Raw genomic sequence first — 21503 nt, 5'->3', positions numbered from 1 at the left:
CAAATACATCTTGACCACTGAAATTAGGCCAAAAAATTGCCAGCATAAGTCCAGGTAATTTTCATTTGATCATTCTTCCTTAACTATTTATTCAATTTCAATAAAACTCTATGAAGTATAAAACTGCATTTTCAAATTTCAACATTTATCTCTACTTTTGACCTTTTGACCTCCTCTTTGACCCTGGATCTGACTGGGAAGTTCCATGGTTTTTTTTAAGCATGTTAAAATATCCCACTAATAATAGTTCTCATTGAATGTACAAAACCTGAACCAATGAAATTGTACACTTACTGGCCACTTCATTAGGTACAGTAGTAGTACCTAATACCACAGTAATATGTCTCTTTTAGTGCTGTTCAACCGTTCGCTACAGCAAATATGACCTCCTGAAGTTCAAACTGAACATCAGAATGGGGATCAAAGGTTATTTAATTTAATTTGAACGTGGGATGGTTGTTTGTGCAAGGTGGGCAGCTCTGAGTATTTCAGAGTGTGCTGATCAACTGGGATTTTCCTGCACACCCATCTCTAGGTTTTGCAAATAATGGTCTGAAAAAGAGAAAATATCCCATGAGTAGAAGTTCTTTGGGGGAAAATGATGCCAGAGGAGAGAGTGGAAAGGCCTGGCTGCTTTAAACTGATAGGAAGGCACAGTAACTCAAATAACCACTGGTTACATCCACGGTATGCAGAAAAGCATAAACAAGACATCAAACCCTGAGGCAGATGGGCTGCAGCAGCAAAAAAAAAAAACATACCTAGATCCACTCTTGTCTGCCAAGTACAGAAAACTGAGGCAGCAATATAGTTGCACCAAAACTGAACAAAACAAGAAAATCATTGCCTGATCAAATCAGTCTCACTTTCTGCACTGACATCGTAAGGTCAGTTTTGGCATAAACAATATGAAAGCACGGTATCAGTGGTTCAGGATGCTGGTGGTTTTTCATGCCACACTTTAGGTCTTTTAGTATCAACTAAGCTTGTTTAAATGATTTCCAGACCACGCCTATACCTTTGTAATTAGTGTACCCACTTCTGATGGCTGCTTCCAGCAGGATAACGCATCATATCACAAAGCCCAAATCATCTAAAACTGGTTTCTCATGTCACTAAGTTAATTGTGCTCAACCACCAGAGTCAAATTCAATCGAGTAGAGCACCTTTGGTATGTGGTGGAATGGGAAATTCATATACACCCAACCAAATGCAGCAGCTGTGTGAGGAATCTTTCCAGCACTCTCTTGAATCTGTGGCATGAAGAACTAATGCAGTTGAAGGGAACAGGGGGTCCAACATTGTCCTAGTAAAGTGTCCCTAATGAAGTTCCCGCTGAGTAAACCAATACTAGTGTCCTAGATTGTAAAATGATTAAATAACTTTGGTTGTGGAGACATCCGTGTGCATACATGAAACAGTGTGATGAAACTAACACATCTATTCAATAATGGGTAAAACTGAAACTGACATTTCTCCATGTCAGAGCATCCAAACTTGACAAAACCTCTTGATGTAGCCTGGCAGATCAGGCTCTAAACAAATTCAGTACAGTTTTGTTCAGCTGTCTTTTGATTTACTAATATTTGCTAAGCCTTGTGTATCAGTTTGTAAAAACATGGAAGAAAAATGTACCCAAAGGTTTATTAGGGTCTTCTTTACTTCTTTGAACCCTTGTCCTTAGTTACGCATAAATGCAGATTCTCTGCTTAAGTTGTTCAGTCATGTATCCCTAATATCTTTATTAATGTTTTTTTCTGTTCTTCCTGTACTTAATCATGTAATTGTTAACTCAATCCCAGAAGAATGACATTTTTTCCAGTCATAGTTACGAGCAAGGAGTCTTTTTTTCTGATGTCCCTTATTCTGGAAGACAATTATTTTTTCCCACAGAAAGTCTTCTGTGACTCACAGTTGATGTCTATCTACAGCTTGGAGCAGCACGAGACTCTCCCAGTTAAAACATCAGCTAAGCATATTAAAAGATCATTCTGGTGTATTTCAATCAGACGTATTTCCCATTAAGGCTGCTACTGTGGCTCTAAAAGTCATTCTAACTTTGCTTCTCCTTCTCCACCATTCAGATCAGGGGTACTGAGGAGCTGCAAGACAGGGCATCACAGCTTTGAGCTTTCATTATGTTCTTGATTCTTACATGAAGCATTTTTAAAACCTTTGTTTTTAATTTTGACTCAGTATAAGTTAAATTCCTTACTTGCAAACATCTTACAAGACTCTTGACTATGCTGACATAATAAAATCAGACTGTATCAACTGCGAATTTAATGTAAATGATGATTCCCAGTGTTCACATCTTACATGATAGGAATCTCCAGGTCCACCACGTCCCAAAGGTGACCAGATTGAGATGTGCTGGAAGGAAACATAAGAAGACAGATACACTGTGGTCATAAAGAGCTGGACATAACAGCAACAACACTCAACTAGGCTGGACAGTTTAAATGATGCTCAATAGGTACCAAGAGGCTCAAAGAGTTCCAAGTAAATACCCCCTCCACGAATGCTTCCACACCCCTCACATGCTTTCATTTTGTTAACGCTGAGCGACTATCTGGATGTTACAGCAAACGCTAGACTCTCCAGAACATATGTTTTTCCAATAGTCTATTGTCCAATTTTGTTAAGCCCCAGTGAATAGCTTCAGTTTCCTGTTATTAGCTGACAAGAGTGGCACATACTGTGGTTTTCTGCTGCTGCAGCCGATCTGCTTCAAGGTTTGTTTTGAGATGTTGTTCTTCATGTCTCTTTTGTAACAAGTGGTTATTCAATTTAATGTTTCCTTCTACAACTGGAAGATTGACTGGTGATTGACTGATTTGTGTCAACTAACCTTTGCTATGCTAAAATGTAGCCTTTCTTACATTTTAGCATAAGAAGCTTCAAATTAAGTTTTTATTATATTAAGTTAAGATAAGATAAGATAAGATAAGATAAGATAAGACTTTAATGAACCCACAACAGGGAAATTTTTGCGTCACCTCAGCTCAGGTACAGATATCAGAAGGAAATACAAAAATACAATAAGTACAATCAATGAAAAAAAGTAAGATAATACACTATATACAATGGTAGCATACACAGTATAATACACTATATACAATGGTAGCATACACAGTATGTGATTATGGATATGGTTGGAAATATGGAAGACATAAACTATATAGCTTGATATAGCTATTGTACCACTACTATTCCTGTTTATAGACATGTACACACACACATGTAAACACTAAATATACATATGTATAGATATACATACATATATACCTGCACATGTCCATACACATGGAAGGTCCATTATGCATGAATTTGAAATTGAAAACTGTCATATTGACAGTTTACTTTATTTATATAGCACTTATCATGTTTAAACTTTCCTTTTAAGCTAATGTTAGCTTAAGCAGCTAATCAGCTATAATTGAGAAGATACTTCATCATGTGATTTTTTATGTATTCATTTGTTTTCAGTTATGCATTATGTTAGGTTTTTTGTTATATTTTTTATATAATAACAGTTTATATTCTTATTATTTTATTATCAGTTTTGTCAATAACGTTACAAGGAACACAGGTTTGGTAGCTACTCTGCTGCTAGCTACATTTATTGCAAATTTTTAGTTGTAAACTTATTGATACTGCTCAGCCTTAGCATAGTTGGGTGTTATCAAAAGTGTTGCAGAGTGTCTAAGAGCCCCAATATCTTTAAAAGATTGAAACTTATGATCACCTTTTAGATTAGATTAGCTTTTATTACCTGTAACCAGGGCTGCTCAATTATGGCGGAAAAAATTATAAGAAAGGAAAAACTATGCAATTTCTTTTCTCAATTATCTTATTTCATAATTGTTGGAAGCCATAATTATAACTGATTTAAAATTTGAAAACATTGTATAGGCCTTTCTAGAACCTAGATCTGGTTATAGCCTTCTCTTTCTTTCTTTTCTTTTCTCATCTTTTGCAGTCCTCCAGCTGTCAGCCAAACAGCAATGACTTTGCTAATGTCCTCCCAAAAAACAGGTGTTTATTTGCAGAGGCCTCACTTGTAAATGTAATGTCATCAACCATCAACAATTTCATCTTTTTTTATTCTAAGACTCTAAATTTGTACCTCAAAAGTGGATTATTTGAGGCTTCAGAGCTAGACCACGTCGACAAACAGCATGATGGTTAACACTACATGAGTGAGCATTTTTAGGTGAAATGTCCTTTCTTTAGGAAAACTGGACCACAGTGAATTTACTTTATGGCTTAGAGTGTTTTGTTTAAATATAGATACTGCACAGCCCTACCATTTAACCCTGGCTATAAAAGCACTGCACAACTGTATTTGGTATCGTGTTTCCAAACAAAGTCAAAACAAAGCAAAATGAATTTATTTGACTCTGGATTTTAGGCCTTTGGATAGTGCGCTGTAGAAAGTCATAGAAATAAACAAAGAACCTTTTTTTGTGTGTGTAAACGATAACTCTTACAGTAGCACATGAGAGCAGGGGCCCTGCCCAAAGGCAAGGAAATAGCTGAAACTTATGATTCACTTCACCCAGGCTGACGGCCAACCACGCACCATGCAAAAATAAACATAGGACTCCACAGCAGGTTCCCAGATAGTGTTTACTTTGGGGAAATGACAACTGGTTTTGAAACATCACTGCACTTAAGTTTGATTTATAAGAAGCTGGAGCAGATTCTGAATCAATCTCCTGAGACTGATATGCCTAGGTGCTGCATGTCATATAAAGACAGTGGCACTAAAGCACACCTGAAGGCTGAGAATGCTATTGAATTACTACATTTCACCCTCTGAGATGGAGACTAGCTCAAATCAAATGATTCTGTATATCATGTAGCTTCCTTCATTTCCACAGGTTCCACAGACACATTCAGAAATTTCAAATTCTCCTATAATTCAGTCCTGGACAAATATTAAATACATAAAGTAAAGAAGAAGTCGCTTTAGTGTATTACAATAAAGATCTAAATGTTTTTAATCTCTGCACAACCATTTCCATGTCAGTTATGTGGGGTATGGCTGCTAATGATGGCTGTTTAAAAGTTGTTAGAGCAGTGATTCCCCAAGTGTGGTCTGTCGGCCCCTTGTGAGCGATGAAGGTACTGCACTTTAAAATTACAGATTATTGTTTTAATGGAGATTCCCAAATAAGTGAATTGATAAAAACACAAAGAAGAAAGTGCTTCATTTTCAGCTCGGGGGTGATCAGAGAAAGGTTTTGATGGGTACCATGAAGTTTTCAGACTTTAAAATGGGCCACAGTGACCAGTGAGCTTAATGCTGTCTCCTCCCCTTTAACAAAAAAACCCAAACTTTACTAAAGTACACCCAGTACACTTATTTGCGTGTCTTGTAGTAGTACACTTAAAGGTTTGATCATATAAAGTCTATCACCAGTTAGAATAATTGATCAGTCTCATGGTAATGGCCTGATAACGATATAGGAAAGACAACATGAAAAAGTTATATTTGTTTCGTATCCAGTTTGAGCTTCTGCCATACTGGAATGAGATGCCTGCTAAGGCTAAAGTTGTCCTTATTCCAGGCCATGGGATATCAAAAGCATAAGGACAACATGTGCAATCACTTTATACATTATTTATAGGTTATATTGGCTGTAGCCTAATTTAAAGTCTGCAAGTTAAGAACCAGTTTTTCCAGTTTTTCTCCAGTTTTTCAGTATTGTGAGCTAAACAGAAACATCACATAAATCATTATCCTTATCGAAAGATGTTGTGTCTTGAGCTTAAACCTGTCTTGAACTTTTGTATATTTTGACATGAAAATGGGAAATAGTTTAAGTGATTTATTTAAACTTGTGCAAACCTACATGGGATAAAGTAAATAAGGCCAATTTATAGTAAGCTTGAAAGTCAATATTTGGACACTCTCAGGTAGGCCTTCTTGGAATTTTGCTAGTTAGTCTTGAAGGCCTCTTGAAGAAAAAGCTTTTTTATGTCGACTGCCTTTTGTTCCGTTTTCTGTCAAGCTGATCCTACACTGCTTCAGGGATGTTGCGTTCTGGGCTCTGGGGACGCTGATCTATGACTGACAGTATTGCCACCAGCACAGCTTTTACTGCGTTGGTAGCGTGTTTGGGAAAAACGAAAATATGCTGATCAGATTATTCATAATTCCATTAAATTTGACAAGATCCTCCAACACCACTGTCTGAAATACAGACCCAACCCATGACAGAGGCTAGATCATATTTTACAGATGGCTTTAGACACTCACCTTTGTACTTCTCTCCTGACCTGGACTGGACCTATGTCAGGGATTTGCTGTATTTCTCCCAATATTTCTTAAGGAAAGGACTTTTAGATGCTTTTCATCTGCTGTAGATAGCGTTTTTGAAGCCTACAACCTCCATTTGTCATATTCACTTAATTTTTCAAGGAGACACTGAACATGCTGAGATATCCTTAGAATACTTAAAGTTATCCTCAAGTTGTCTGTTGTGTGTAGACACATCACTGGTTCATCCCTTGAGTTATAGGTTCCCTTTTTGTGCTTGAATGATTTATAAATCATTTCTAAGTAACTTAAACATAATTCTCCTGAAAATAGTCAGATACAAAGACTGGACTGAAAAATGAGTGAACAAGCAGCCAGTGCCTTTCAGAAAGCCTAGAGACCTACAGCTCAAGACCGCTTTAAAAAATTACAAGAACGTCTGGGTCATAAAGAAATCAGGAGTAGCTCAAGGGTTTTGCACTTTATTGGAATATAAATCTTTATTTCTATATAACGTTTCATTTTCATACCATGTCTCTTTATAATTCAAGTAACTTGTGTCTGCAAATTTGAGCTTTAAAAATACTTAAGTTCTCTGCTGTAGTATGTGTTTTAAGCCACATGATGTCGCTGTATCCTTGCTATGTCTTGCTTTCGTGCTTGTGAGAATCAGTTTTATGGCTTTTCCCCTTTGACTAAGGAACAAAGATCCCACACATACATGAGAAAAATGTAACGAATATCAACACAAGTGTATTTGTACAACATGTGTGCATCCAGTTGTATTACATTATAATGTAGTGACACAGTAATACAGACACACTTGTCCTGCAGTTAAGACTGCATTCAGTTTAAGTTAATTATCCATTTGTTTGATTCATTCTGGGCCAAGTTGGACAGCTTTAAGTCATTAATGTTACTGTGCCTGCAGCCTGTAGAAACAGACAGGTGATAGGTGACTTTTACAGTTAGCTTAGAAACGGCACAAAAGAAAGTTTCCACCGTGAGCTGTCCCAGAATGAAGCTGGCCAATGCAGACGAGCGCTGGGCGGGGATGGCTGCAGTGAGATGTAATTCATACAGCACTAAATCAGGTCACTGTCACTGAGAGCTCTGATCTTCTTGGCATGATAAAGCCCAAAGAAATAAAAAAAAGTCATACATGTTTTCAACAGTAACAAGGGATTACATGCGCTAAAATGGAAATAGAGGGCTGAGAGACAATTCACCCTTATAAAATGGTGCCTATGCGTGTTGATGTGGGTGTGTGTGTCTGTGAGTGTGTAAATATAAGCCAGGTTTCCAGTTCATCCACAACTACGCCCTGCATTTCTTTGTGTATTTCTCAGGGGTCTTCACTTTCTTTTCATTCTTTCTCTTCATTGTTCCCTTTTCCTCTCGTTTCTTCCCATCCTGGCTGGCCGTCCTCAGGTGAAGCCTTCTCACATCACTCTAAAGCCATTGTGTCTGCTCTCAATACAACCACTGTGGAAAGAGACAGGTCAGCTATTGTGAGGACAAATATAGCAGTAAAGGCCAAATTTTCTGCTGGGCAGGACTGGTTTGTTTTTTATGTAACAATATTGAGTGAATGCAACTTTTTTCCCCCAACAACCTATTACATTTGTTCTCTTTTGAATGATTTTTCTGCCATATTCATCTTAGATATACTTATATTACCTGAAAAAAGCAGGTTAAACTATAAACTATACTGACAGTAGCAGTACAGTTTGTCCTCAAATGAAAGGACACATTGATTTAAACTCATGCGCACCTCTGTATTTTTTCAGTCCTCTACAAGGTGTCATATTGCATCCTCTCCTTTGTTGTTGTGGGATTGGTTACATGACTGGCTCCTCCCCAGCCAGGACAGCTGATCCTCTACAGCCGGACTCACCTGTGAAAGCTGCTCCAGCAACAACAATCACTCTCACCATCAGCGACAAGAAGAGACCAACTGAACAACTGAGCTCCAGGTAAATACTGTTTTTGTCCTTTTCCTCTGTTTCTCTTCATCAAATTACAGCTCAGAGTAGCTGAATAGGGAACACATTTTCTGGATGATTTAAAGCTCTCAGGGACTTGAAATTTACTACGTCATTGCTGTTCTTCTTAAATAACTGTGTGACGAGGAAAGAGTGATGATGCTTGGTATCCAGCACTTGTATTTCAAACTCAGTGTTTCTTTAGTAGATCAGAAACATGATTGGTAATATTTCCTGCTTGAATGTTCAACAGAAACCTGGAAAAGGGAGACAGAAAAGATGACAAAAAATGCTACAGGGTGATCCAAGTGACTTTTTAAGTTTTTCAGGATCTCAAGAAAATCATTTATTGTTACATTTTTGGTAATCGTGTAGTAGAAAGTCATAAAACTCAGAGTTGTTTCAGATCTATCAAATCCAACAAGACAAATCAAATGGCTGATCTTGCTGGATTAATCATGTGACTTTAAGAACCAATAGATGTGCACTGTCTGTTTTCCTAACCAGTGTTGTCTATTCTGAAGTACTTTCTGTTTTTTCCTTTTGGGTGATTTTGAGAACACAATAAGACAGAAGTGGCCATGACAGCCTGTTCATGTATCAATCTACTAATATTTTTATTTTATTTTCTTGATGGGAAATCATGTCAAAAGGAAACTAGTTATAGTCTCGTAAATAGTGACTCCATTCTTTGAACAATGCCTAATGACATACTACCTTAAGATATGACAGGGTGCCTTGACTTTTAGCCCTTTCAGAGTTTTCTGGTGTATGATAGGCATAAAAAGACCTCTAGGTGTGTTTTTGTCTTTCTTATTGATCCTTATTGACCCAAATGTATCTAACTATCTGTGTAGTGGACACCATGGCCTCTGCTCTCTCTGTGCGCTCAGTGCGGCAGCCCTCCTTCTCCAACATCTCTGTGAGGGGCAGTGGACGCAGCATCCGCTCCAAACCCTCTGTCTCCAATCTTTCCTCGATCGCCACTCTGTCGCGCTCCCTCTCTCTGGGCAATGGCCTCAACGTGCTGGGCTCCAGCCTCTCCATCAACGGCCTCAGCGTCAGCGAGAAGGAGACCATGCAGGGCCTGAACGACAGGCTGGCCAACTACCTGGACAAGGTGCGGTCACTGGAGAAATCCAATGCTGAGCTGGAGGTGAAGATCAAGCAGCTTATGCTGGACAGAGCTCCAAAAGGGTACGACATTGAGGGGATGATGGCACAGGCCCATGCCATTGGACAGGAGGTCAGTGTCTAGTGCTTTAGACTATACAATTCATTTTAAGACTTCCTGTCTTGAGAAAAAAATAATAATATTTGTGCGTGATGTTCTGTCATGAATTCTCTAATTTAAAGTACAGTTTTGGTGGAAGAACTCAGCTTAACAAATTAATATTTAACTAGACACATTAAAACTACACGTAATTTTAACTTGCTGTGCATTGTGTTCTTTCACTTAGGTGAGAAGGAAGACACTGGAGAATGCCCGTATAATGCTGGAGATTGATAATGCCAAGCTGGCGGCCGATGACTTCAGGGTCAAGTGAGTGTCACACTGCAGTCTTTTCCCTGGCTGTGAGTGTTCACATGGGAGCGCCAGACTGCAAAACAGTATGAATAAATAACCTTTCTGTCAGGGGCCGAAATAAATGCCTTATTCCCACGGTGGGTGCTCCAGTACCAAACAATGGCAACATCAGTTAGAGGGGAATATGATAGATGGTGCAGGCCAGAAAGAGAATCGTCCCCTTACCGAGATTCTACAGTTGGTAAGGTGAAGCTAAAGGTGACAGAGTCGGGAAATACCTGCTGCTGGTGTTTTTCACAGTGTGTTGATAGTATGTTTTGTGGTCTAATGTGAGGGAGTAATATGTCAGCTGACAGTGATTCACGGTATTTACAGCAAAGTGAGTGTGGACCTTAATAATACAGAGCTTTGCAGGAGTTTGCATGTGATTTTTCACATTTGTGCATCCATTCCTGAGTGGCCTCAGTGCCAAATTCGCAGAAGAGTTACTAATTAGCTCCAGCTGCCTTTATCAGGTGCCTGTTAATCAAAGTGTCAACACCCCTAACACCAGTATCCACACGAAGGAGTTAACAGGCTGTAAATCTGCTATTTAATGTTGTAAAGTTGGATATTTTAATGTAGAAGTTCATGGGAACTGATTTTCCCAGTACCTCAGGAGGCTAGTTGCCTCCTGAGGTACTTGAGGAAAAATGAAAATAGCGTGGAAGTGTCACTTCTGCTACTTGTTCAAAAGTCTTTTTCTTTATGCAGAAGCAGGAATATTTTTGATCTATAGGTACAGAAAGATTGTATTAAATAATCTGCAGTATTTTCAGATCTCATGAAAATTAGTATTTTTCAATACTAATACAGGTTAAAATTAATTTCTGTGATTACTTTCTGCATTTACCCCCATTTCCTCAAGAAATTTTAGCTTTTCTCAGAACGTTGTGGGTAATGTATGTGTGCATTCTTATTGATTTGCCTGGCTGACGTGCCACAAAATTGTGGTACATATTTCTATATATAAAATCTCTTCGACACAACACATGGGTCTTTTGGAAATAAAGTCACAGCTGTTATTCTGTTGATTGCTCATATCCAATCTGACTACATCAGATATTTCTGTTCTCAAGTGCAGAGCTACAGCACATGTGTGAAAGTTCATTTATTTGATTTAATCTTGTCTTTAATGCTGTTTTTTTTTTCGGGGTTTTTTTATGCAGATGGGAGGCAGAGGCCACCTTGTGCCAGTCAGTGGAGAGGGACTGTCAGGCTCTGAGGAGAGCAAAGTCAGACCACGACCAGATCATCGCCACTCTCCGAGGAGACCTGGACAGCCTGAAGGAGGAGCTCTACTTCCTCAAGAAGAATCACCAGGAGGTGAGACTGCTGCCAAAACAAAGGTTACATGAGATTAAACAGTGTTTACATATCCATTATTATAATATTCTTCACAAGACACAAGTTCATATAAACTAGTTCTCTGCCAGGTCAGTTTGTGTTTTCTCCCACAAGGTTTAAACAGTGTTCGGTGTCTGAAATACGATAATATAAGTACAGGGACACACCCTTCATCTTTGTAACCAGACTGCTTCAAGATAACGAGGTAACTCCAATGTACACAAAGCAGGAGTGTTTGAGCCCAGTCATCGCAACAGTCTGTGTGTGTTTAGGCAGTCAGGTGTGGTGTCCAGGATGTAGACTGAATTTTACACAGAGGGAATTTTTTTATTTTGTCTTAAAAATGTATAAAATTTGACTGACTGTAATTATAGTGTTATCATAACTGTACAGTGCAGCTTTTTTATTTTGTTATTTTTCAACACATCTAATTTTTCTTAAATCGAGAATTAGAAAAAAAAAACAAAATTCATGATTGTTGCAGCAAGTAAGAACTACAAAACCCAAGAGGTGTTGATGTAGCTACCATATAAACGTCGCAGAAATTAATTTGTAGCAAAGGTGAAGTAGATGAAGCCTTCTGACACACAACCTGTGGTTGCACTCTTTTAGGCAGCTACAGTGATCACTCATTTAAACTTTAATTATCTTGTGAGCTTTATGAACAATACAGTAATAACTTTTAATTCACGGTGGGATTCTTTCTTTAAAAAACCTTATTATATTTTGCTAGTCCTCTGAAGATTATCACTTGGCACTGGCTTTTTCTTGAGGCTTCATATGTTGTGAATAAAAACTTTACAACTACTGTAAAGATTTAAAGGAAGTGAAGAATGGTAGCGTAAAATAGTTATCGGAGAGCTGTGAAGTTTCTGTGATATGAAAGCTGAGCTGATTTTGTGGGATTACTCCTGCACATGTAGCTGATGTTATTATGGGTGTCAAGGTAGGAAGGCGAGAATTAAAATTCCAGAACAACTTAATTGCACAGCTCTTAACTAAACAAAGAGCAGCAGGTCAGGTGCTGAAAGTACAACTCATCTGGGGAAATGCACGAGGAAGGACACAGCCATGAGAGAGAATGTGATAAAGGGCAAGGGATGAATGAGACAACACATATATATGCAGAGGATAACGAGGAACAAGCAACAGGTGTGAGAACAGCTGCAACTAATTACAGGTGACAGGCAAATAGAACTGAATACACGACAAACCACCGAAATGAAACGGGAAGAAACAGAACACGAAAAGAGAAACTCAGGCATGACACAAAGACAGAAAGATAAACAAACACCAAAACAAGACTGACTTCACAAGAAGTCACAGGGAACACAGGGGAGACGTGTAAAGCTAATTTAACAAAGTACATTAGAGTTTTGATCGACTCTAACCTACATCTGCTGTAACAATAGGTTAGCTCATTGAAAACAAACAGCCAATTAGGCAACATGGATGATGTTAAAGCAGGTTTACCAGCTCTCACGCTGATGGCATGACTTTCACCTTCAGTCTCACGCTGCTGAAACAGTCTCACGCCAATTAAAAGGAAGCCTCAAAGCTCCTCCTTTATTAAAAAAAACAAACAAAACAAGCAGACTCAACAGGTTTTTTCCATCTGAACATCAGACCTTTTTCTAAATTTCAGCTCTGGTCCCTGAACATCTCAGTTTACAAGCTTAATCCACCAGAGGCATTTAAATGACTAAATGCAAACAAACAAATGTCAACGATGTTAATGGTTTTCATTTAATATAGCAGCTCTTTTAGCACACAACTTCTTTTTGTTTGCTCAATGTCTGTATCAACAGGCAGTACTAAGTGTACTAAAACCACTTGAAGTTGAAGTTGGTGGATTAATAGGTGGACATCAAAATATTTCGGTTATAACCATGATTTACATTACAGTGTATCTACAGTAAGATGCTGCTTTTCCCCTCCATTCCTTCTTTAAATGTCTGCAGGAAATGAACTCCCTGAAGGCCCGTCTGGACAATGAGCAGGTGAACGTGGAGGTGGATGCGGCTCAAAGTCCTGATCTTGGGGCCATCTTGGCTGAACTCAGGGTCCAATATGAGGGCATTGTTCGCAAGAACAAGGAGGAGGCCGAGTCTTGGTACCTGAAGAAGGTGTGTAACTGCACAAACCAGCTCTTGTTCTTCTGTCTTTTCCCCACAGTAAATAAATATGTAGGACTGCTTTCTTTCATCTCTGCAATATTGTAAAAATTATAATTTATCCAGTTGCAGAGTGAACCTAACAAACTAGATGCATTGGTTACAGCTAGTCGGGACTATTGTCATTCCTGTCAGTTGGTCCAAATGAGTAGAGAAAGAGAGAGAGCGAGGGATCATATTTGTCCCTTGTTTGTTCACTGGCTTCCTGTTAAGCTCATCGTTTAATTTAAAATCCTCCTTCTTGCATAGAAAGTCTTGAAGGGTCAGTCCACATAACATCTTAAAGACCTTAATACATTATATTATCCCATCAGAGCGCTTCACTCTCAGACTGCAGCCCTACGTCTGGTTCCCAGAGTTTCTCAAAATAGAACTGGAAGCAAAGCCTTCAGCTACCAGAACCACCTCCCTAACTAGGTTCAATGATATACTAATTAGGCTTCAAACTTTCACTTTTGGCTTATAGTTAGCGCTGCATCAGGTTGACCTGAAACATTGCTTAGTTAACCAGCTTAGGCTGCTAGAAAGTAATCAAGTACTTCACCTCTTGTTACTCATCAAGCATTTTTATGCTACTACATTAATTTTCTTTTCCCTTCCCTTCTCTGTCATCACCAAACCAGTTTTAGCAGATAACTGCTCCGCCCTGATCTTGGTTCTGGTTTCTTCCTGTTAAAGCACATTCATCCTCCTCAAGGTCTCCAAGTCATAAGGGGTTGCCTGATTTTGGGGGTTCTCTACCTAATGTTGTCGGGTCTTTACTTTACAGTATGAAGCACCCTGAGATGAGTGCTGTGTTGAATTGTTTTGAATATTATGTTTTTATGTGTTTACAGTTAGAGGCAGTACAGTCAGAGGTCAAAGAAAGCAACGAGGCTTTGCGTTGTGCCCAAAGTGAGCTCAGTGAGAGGCGGCGTTTCCTTCAGGCTCTAGAAGTTGAGCTTGAGAGCGTTCGTAAACAGGTACAGTACAGTTTGTTCATATACATTTGAATGACTACTTATCTTCTTCAGCGGTGAGGTTTCCGTGAGACGGAGACATTAGAAACCCTGTATGAGGGCACATGAATGACTGGTCCTCACCCCATCCTCACATCCTCCCCCGCACACTTGTCGAGACTAGCTATAGGTAACAGCTGCCTTCTTTTTGTCAGTTATGAGCTGCTGCTGTATAGATACAATGTACACAGCAGGTTAATAATGCTTCCACAATCAATCAGTGTGACAAGACACAAAAACCTGGTGTTTTGTCTCCACTTCCTGTGAACTCAGAAATAATGTACAGCATGCAGACATGTTCACTGGAGGCAAATGTAGCTTTCAGATATTTGCTCAGCCTGATCACACAGTAATGAATGCAGACGTATTATAGTGCTGACAGGAAAACTTCTTAATAGGTAAAATTACAAAGCAGCAATCTTTTTACTGATTTTCTGACAGTGGTGACACTCATTATGGTCCGTGTGAACAGTGAGTTAATATGGAGGCTTTAACATTTTATCCTCACTGTGTTTACCTTCATCCTCAAAGTTTCTACTGTTACATGAAGACCATACAGCCCTTTAGAGCAGGAGTATCAGACTATAAATTTACAAGTTAATATTTTTTTAGCCATTCCCAAAATTAAGACTGCTATACTACTTTTTGAAATGTGAAAAGCTTTAACAAAGCCAAACCTTTAACACAGCTTTGATCCTTCTTTATGTTTTAATTGATTCATTTTAGTCTCCTAAAGATTTACTTCCTGGTGCTGAGCATCCTTTACAGTAACGGCTTCATTTCGGCTTCTTATAGCCAGTTTTATTTTAGCTATTTGCATTACTGATGAAATTTAGCAGTTAAAGATTTAAAGAAAGTCAGAAAATCAAGAATAACGTGTCATTTTAAAATTTTCTGACTGTCGGAAATCACTGTGTATACAATCGATGACGATTTAAATGCCATTAAGAGCAACAAAAAAAATGTTCATGCAGTTTTAAATATTTAAACGGCTGTTTTGTTATTTTGTTATTTGTGATTGCGCTGTAATTAATTCCCCAAAAGGCAAATCTATTCTACTTTCACCCTAAGCCAGCACCCTCATTATTGATGCTTCATCTTTAGCACACAGACATTAGAGCATTAATTATTTCACTTTAATAAAAAAAAAAAATTTTAATGTCAGAGAGAGCAGTACCATCTCAAGTAAGCAAAGGACGACATTTTGGACAACTAACTCAAAATTTGATTATTGTTTCCAAAGACATTATGTGTTTTTAACCATGCATGCTCAGACTGTTATCTGTGCTTCTCAGGATAAAGCTGTTCCTTAAACGCAGTTCTTGATGACATATAGCGAAGGAGGCGACCTGTCTGAATATTCAAGCCAGCTTTAGTAATTATGTAACACAGAGGAGAATATGTTATCTGTTGTGGCTATTCAGCATCAGTATGCTGTGTTTACAGGTTAGCGTGTTAGAGGGAAATCTCGGAGAATCGGGACACAAGTACTCTGTGGACATGGACCGTCTTCAGGCCATTCTGACACAGCTGGAGGATGAGCTGTCTCAGCTGCGTTTGGACATGCAGCGCAACAAGACTGACTACGAACAGCTACTACGCATCAAGCAGAACCTGGAGATGGAGATCGCCACCTACAGGAGGCTGCTGGAAGGAGAGGACGTGTAAGCAAGTAGAAAAACAAATCTAAGCCTAAGGGATGCACAGTCCCAAAATAACAACAGTCACAGGACCAGTTCCTTTTCAAATGCATATTTTTTTACTTGAATATTATCAAAAAAACAACTGACTCGTGTAGTTATTCATACTTTCTACAAGAAGGAGGCATTTGTACATTTATTAGTCTTCGAATTAAAGGACTTGTTCTCCATTTTGGGACATATGTGCATTTTTTTTAGCAGAAATAAGATTATCTTGTCTGTCCAGTAAATTTAACCACAGTTTGTTTTAGATGAGCAACAGGGGTCGCATTTACACGGAAAAATCAGCCTACCAGGAATCTCAAGTTTATTAACACCTTATATTTTATTTGGTTATTTACTTTTGCACATACGTTTGTATAGACTAAACTTTGGACAGAGTTAAAATTAAGCTACCCAGAAGCAACTGTAGCATCATATTCAGTTCACTATGATTGTTCATATCAGAGTTATTATAGCTTTGTGTTTTCTGATTAGTATTTTTATTTCATATTTGACTTTTTGTTTCTTTTTAGTTAGTTTTCAGAGTTGATTTACTTATTTTCAGTTTAGTTTTCAGAATTTGAAAATGTTTAGTTTTTGTTTGTTATTAGTTTCATTTTTTGTTTTAGTCTTTTTAATTACTGTATGGAGGACATGTCTCTGAGACCACATTTAGAAAAATCAGTGCAGGTAATATAATAAAAACACATAACTTTTTAAAAGCAACTGACCGATGGTCAGACTCTCAATAAAAATGTGCATCAATGCCTCATCAAGCAAGGTGTAATAACATTTTTACTACACTAAATAAGCATAATTGTTTCAGTTAGTTAAAACATTTTTAATCATTAACTAAAATGTTTTTACTTTTAGTTTGTACTTTAGTTTTAATAAACAAGCTTAATGACCTTAAATGGTATGAATATTAGTGACAAGGTGTAATAAATGATACCCATAACTACAGTGAAAAAAAGAATAGATATAAAATACAATAAATAATTAGACAAAAGAAAACATGAGAACAAAGTGTTTTTTTCCCACAATGCAGAACTGTATTTGCTTGAACCTGCTTTCTGCTTTGCCTTCACTGATTATAATTTTGTCCTACAGGGTGAAAGAAACTCCCCCTCCACCTCTTAAAAGTAAGTTCAGATTATTAAATTTAACAAATCTGTTGCAAATCTGAGCGTGTCATCTGTAAGTTTAGGTTGGATAATGCTAGTCTGGGAGAAGCACTTGAAATCCAACAAGTTTTCTGAGCCAGAGTTGACATGCTTTAAAACTGCTGAATTTAAACCAGAGATATAAAGGCTGTCGATGGTTTGTGTTAAATTCTTTCATAACAGAAGTTATTTGCTAGTAGAGCAAAAGAAACAGTTATAAATATAATATTGTGGGTGTCATACTACAGGCGGATGGCACCAATAGGTTACTAGAAGTACCTTAATCTTACACTTATGGTTTTTATAATTATAGTTTTTGCATTCAGAAGTGTGCTATGGTCTGCTTGGGTCGGGAGGATGTCACTTGTCACGAGACAGTGATCGTGACACTCGTTGCAGATGTCCACTTGTCAGCCATTTAATACAACGCACCAACTAAAAATGTGATTTACAAGAGAACTCTAGAGAACTTTACAAAAGAATAGAATAGATATGTATCCATGGTGTCTGTGCTCCAAACATTTGAGAATTTATGCGACTTGGGACAGAGTGACATAAATTCAAGGCTCGATGCAGATGTCCGTGTTTCTGAAAATGTTTTGTGACTCACTGCGGCACACTGTCACACTACAATCCACCAATCGCAATGCATTTTAAGGCCAACTTAACTGGATATTATCGCTTGCAGAGGTGGGACGTCTTGTCACTATTATTACTTTTTTTTTTTTTAATTCAGTCTGCTTGGAGTCCCTCTGAGGAACACACTCTTATTTGGTAAAATTTTAGTAAAGCTTTGCTTGGACAAATAATTAGAGTTTGGAGCTTCAATTTCACCTCATTGGTGATGAAATGTACATCACTCAAATGCAACCAATGTAAAAAGGAAGGCATACTCACCAGCAGTTTCTGCAGCTTATCCTCAAGCAGGCATGATCGAGGCCACAGAATCTATTTTTACACACTTGAATACAGGTGTGCCTCGAAACTTTGGTGCGCTCTGGGCAAAAAAAGTTTGAAAACCATTGTTGAATGGTATCCAGTGTCATACCAGACGCCAGAATTCATCACTACTGCAAAAGGGTCCTATGTTTCAGTACAGGCTTCTATAGGAAGTCAGTATAAAAAGAACTTGAGTGCTGTTGTCCTTTATGTCTGTTACAGTCTGCTCTTGTAAAGCTGGGTATTTTTAGTCATCTTAAATTCTTCCAGTAGGCCAACAATGCAGGAAAATCTGATCCTTTCCTTTGCTATTCAAACTCTTTTGTGAACATGTGTTCACTTGATACTCACAGGGGATCATAAAAAAATCTAAATAGCACATGACTCACTCGGGGAAAGTAGGAATCCCTTTTCTCGGGGTCAGTGTGGCTTCGTAGCCTCAATATAAACTTCTTATCTGAGCATAGCACTGTTGTTACACTGTTAATGACACTTTCTGTGGCTTTAGATTAGCAGCATTAGTGTGACTAACCATTGTTCGCTCCTGTGTTACAGAAGACCCCGATGTAAGGACTAGGAAGATTGTGAAAGTCGTCACTCAAACAATGATCAATGGCAAAGTAGTCGATGAGTCCAGCGAGGTGGAGGAGATCGAGGAACGCAAAAAATGAACCAAAGTGCATCAGTACGGAAGCAATGTTTCATAAAGCATTAGCTGACTGTGGATCAAATTATTGTTTTCTTTATTTACTTTATTTAATCACAGCTAATATTAGCCCTGTGAGGTTTAAATAATGGCTCCAGCTGTGACCATACACCTGTATTTTGGAGATATATAAAAAGATCTTCTTTCCTATATAATAGTCTTACATAAATAGTTTATACACATCACTTAAAATTACTTTTTTTGTTCCTACGATTGCAAAGAATATAAAAAAAAGAAGCAAAAGTGGCACATTCTTCTACCGTAGGGTTAGGGTTGTGGTGATCAGCAGTGATGAATAAGACATCACAAGATCACGTTATTGTCAGTGTATTGGAACAAGGCTGACCAGATTCTTCTTCTTCAATACTAAAATAAGTCTGACTAAAGATTTATAATTGCTTCCACACTTTTGAGGGTTACAGTCAGTTTAGAAAATGATGCACTGTGATGGTCTTTGTTGTGCTTTTCAGTCTTTAATTCAAATCCATGAAGTTTAATTTTCTTAAAATGTCTTTGAAAAGTTCAACCCATTTTTAATGCAACTTCTCGTCACTATTTTCTAAAATAAAATGTAATTACTGATATATCCTAGTTCTGCAGCATGAAAGATTTTCACATATTTTTAGAAATTATTAATTAAGACCCAGTTATGTAAATAATATACATAAAATGTTCTTTTTCCAGTATCATCACAGGTGGCAAAAGTATTCTTTATGTAAATAGAAGTACAGAAACCTGTGTTTAAAAAGTACTCCGGTAAAAGCTGAAGTACTCAAAAGTGAAAAATACAGGCTCTGAGATGTACTAAAAGTAATTTTAGAGGATATTTCTACCAGCGATAATTGTGCAAAGCTAACTGAAGCTTGTGGTAATAATAATAATAATAATAATAATAATAATAATAATAATAATAATAAAATTATGTTAGTATGTGAGACTACAAACAAAATTCCAATCTGTATTCCAATTCTAATGAATGTAGTCAGCTTGAATCTGTTATGTAGGACACATCATCATCTGCCTAAAATCAAATTTGCTACACTGGATGTAACCCAATTTGACCATGAGCACAACAGTCACTGGGCACCGGTCCAACACACTGCCTCACTGTAAATCCATCAGTGTAACTCTCTGAAAAACCTCTGAATTAGTTAGTTTACCTCAGTGTGTTTCGCAGGATGTTTCAAAATTGATCAGAACACATCATAAACAGACCCACTGTTTGATTAAAAAATGATAGTATAAAACATGATAGTAACAGTTTACAGTTTTCAAATATCACTGAGCAGTCCTTACCTTTAAATATAACCCCTCTTCTTCCTCTTCTGTCTTGTCTTTCTTACGTCGTTCTCCATCTCTGGGCAGCTTTAGCTAGCACACACACTGCCCGCAAACAGTTTGTGTTGATATTTGTTGAGCTGTTAGAAAAGTTTCTTTTGAAATTATCTGCCACAGCATGTTATTCCCGTTATGCTGTCATAGATGACTTTGCTCAAATTGCATTAAAATGAAACATCCAGGAAAAAACATGATCATGTATTTTTGCGGTTTCCAATATTTTAAAGGTTTAATATATGTGAAAAGTGAAAATGAAAGTATTTCCTAAACTTTAAACCCTTTCTGGAGGCTAAATGTGATTAAATATTTGTCTTAACTGTGCCAATAATGTCATTCATAAAGTGACTGTACCAACTCTGTTATTGTGTGATAGTTTCACTGTGAAAAACTACTGAAAGTATTGTTATGTACTTTTAATATCCAAATAAACATTTTAACCAAAGCGGCTTTACAGTGCCAATAAAACTCAGTGATTAAAATGTGTTTTGTGTTCTGGGTTTGTTTCAAACAGAAACCTTGACTGATACTCAGAGAACAAAAACGAAATGTGATTCTGCACCTACAGAGCAGAAACTACCAAACCTGAATCCAGCAGTGTCGGGTAACAACCTTTTGTGTGTGTGTTTCTGTGAGTTTGTGTTCACATTAAAGTGAAAATTCACAAAAAGATGGCAGAGCAAGCTCCTGCAGTGTTTAATGTGGTCTGCTGTGGTGGTGTATGAAAAAGTCAGATGTCAATGCAGAAACAAAGAGCCTACAGTCAAAGTGCAACAGGTGGAACAGGTAAAAATCGTATCAGAGTTTGTTTTGGGCTTTTTTGCTGTATGTGAGACTCGAGCAAAAGATACTTGGGTGTCTACCCAGAGGATTTGTCTTTGTTTTTGTGTGGGTTTTTTTTACTGGGAAATGTTCCTCTTTTTGTTTCCTTGTGAAAACAAAGTGCTCCGTGTGCAGTCAGGATGTCATTTGGGGATTTCAGCCACTTTGAGTTTTTGTTGTCTGGTCGCTGAAGGATTTTATCTTTCTTAGAGGTGTTTGTGTGTTGAGGGAGGAGGTTTCATTTAAATACTGAATACATTTCAAAAATGTGTGTTCTTGTGATAATATGAGAACACTGAGGGCCAGGCAGTTGGGACACAAAGTAATGAATAGTCAGGATTGCTGGCAGGTGTGCAGCAGGGGTGTTTCCAGGCTTGTTAAAAAAAAGGCTGGCGTGGGGGACATTGAGGAAACTGTTAAAACCAAATAAAATCAGTTCAGTGAGTTGTATTTGCACACACCTCCTGCTGCCATAAACGTGCATTAAGATTAACATGGCACCTAAACCGAAGCACAA

The 21503-nt window shown here is 37.8% G+C and overlaps 1 protein-coding gene across 1 annotated transcript; it reads left to right on the top strand.

Annotated features, from left to right (window-relative positions):
• The first annotated feature begins 8172 nt into the window (after positions 1 to 8172).
• krt1-c5 (keratin, type 1, gene c5) lies at positions 8173 to 20643 on the top strand. The gene is made up of 9 exons (XM_084947198.1): positions 8173 to 8244; positions 9111 to 9499; positions 9714 to 9796; positions 10990 to 11146; positions 13129 to 13293; positions 14178 to 14303; positions 15786 to 16003; positions 17132 to 17163; positions 18679 to 20643. The coding sequence occupies exons 2-9, from the start codon at positions 9119 to 9121 to the stop codon at positions 18792 to 18794; spliced, it is 1278 nt and encodes a 425-aa protein (XP_084803324.1). The 5' UTR covers positions 8173 to 8244; positions 9111 to 9118; the 3' UTR covers positions 18795 to 20643.
• Positions 20644 to 21503: the final 860 nt, after the last annotated feature.

This window comes from Perissodus microlepis, chromosome 12 (assembly GCF_051167445.1).
Source record: "Perissodus microlepis isolate ML-2025 ecotype Zambia chromosome 12, ASM5116744v1, whole genome shotgun sequence".
Classification (NCBI taxonomy): domain Eukaryota; kingdom Metazoa; phylum Chordata; class Actinopteri; order Cichliformes; family Cichlidae; genus Perissodus; species Perissodus microlepis.
Note: the sequence above shows the minus strand (reverse complement) of the source record. Positions and strands in the feature narration are given on the sequence as shown.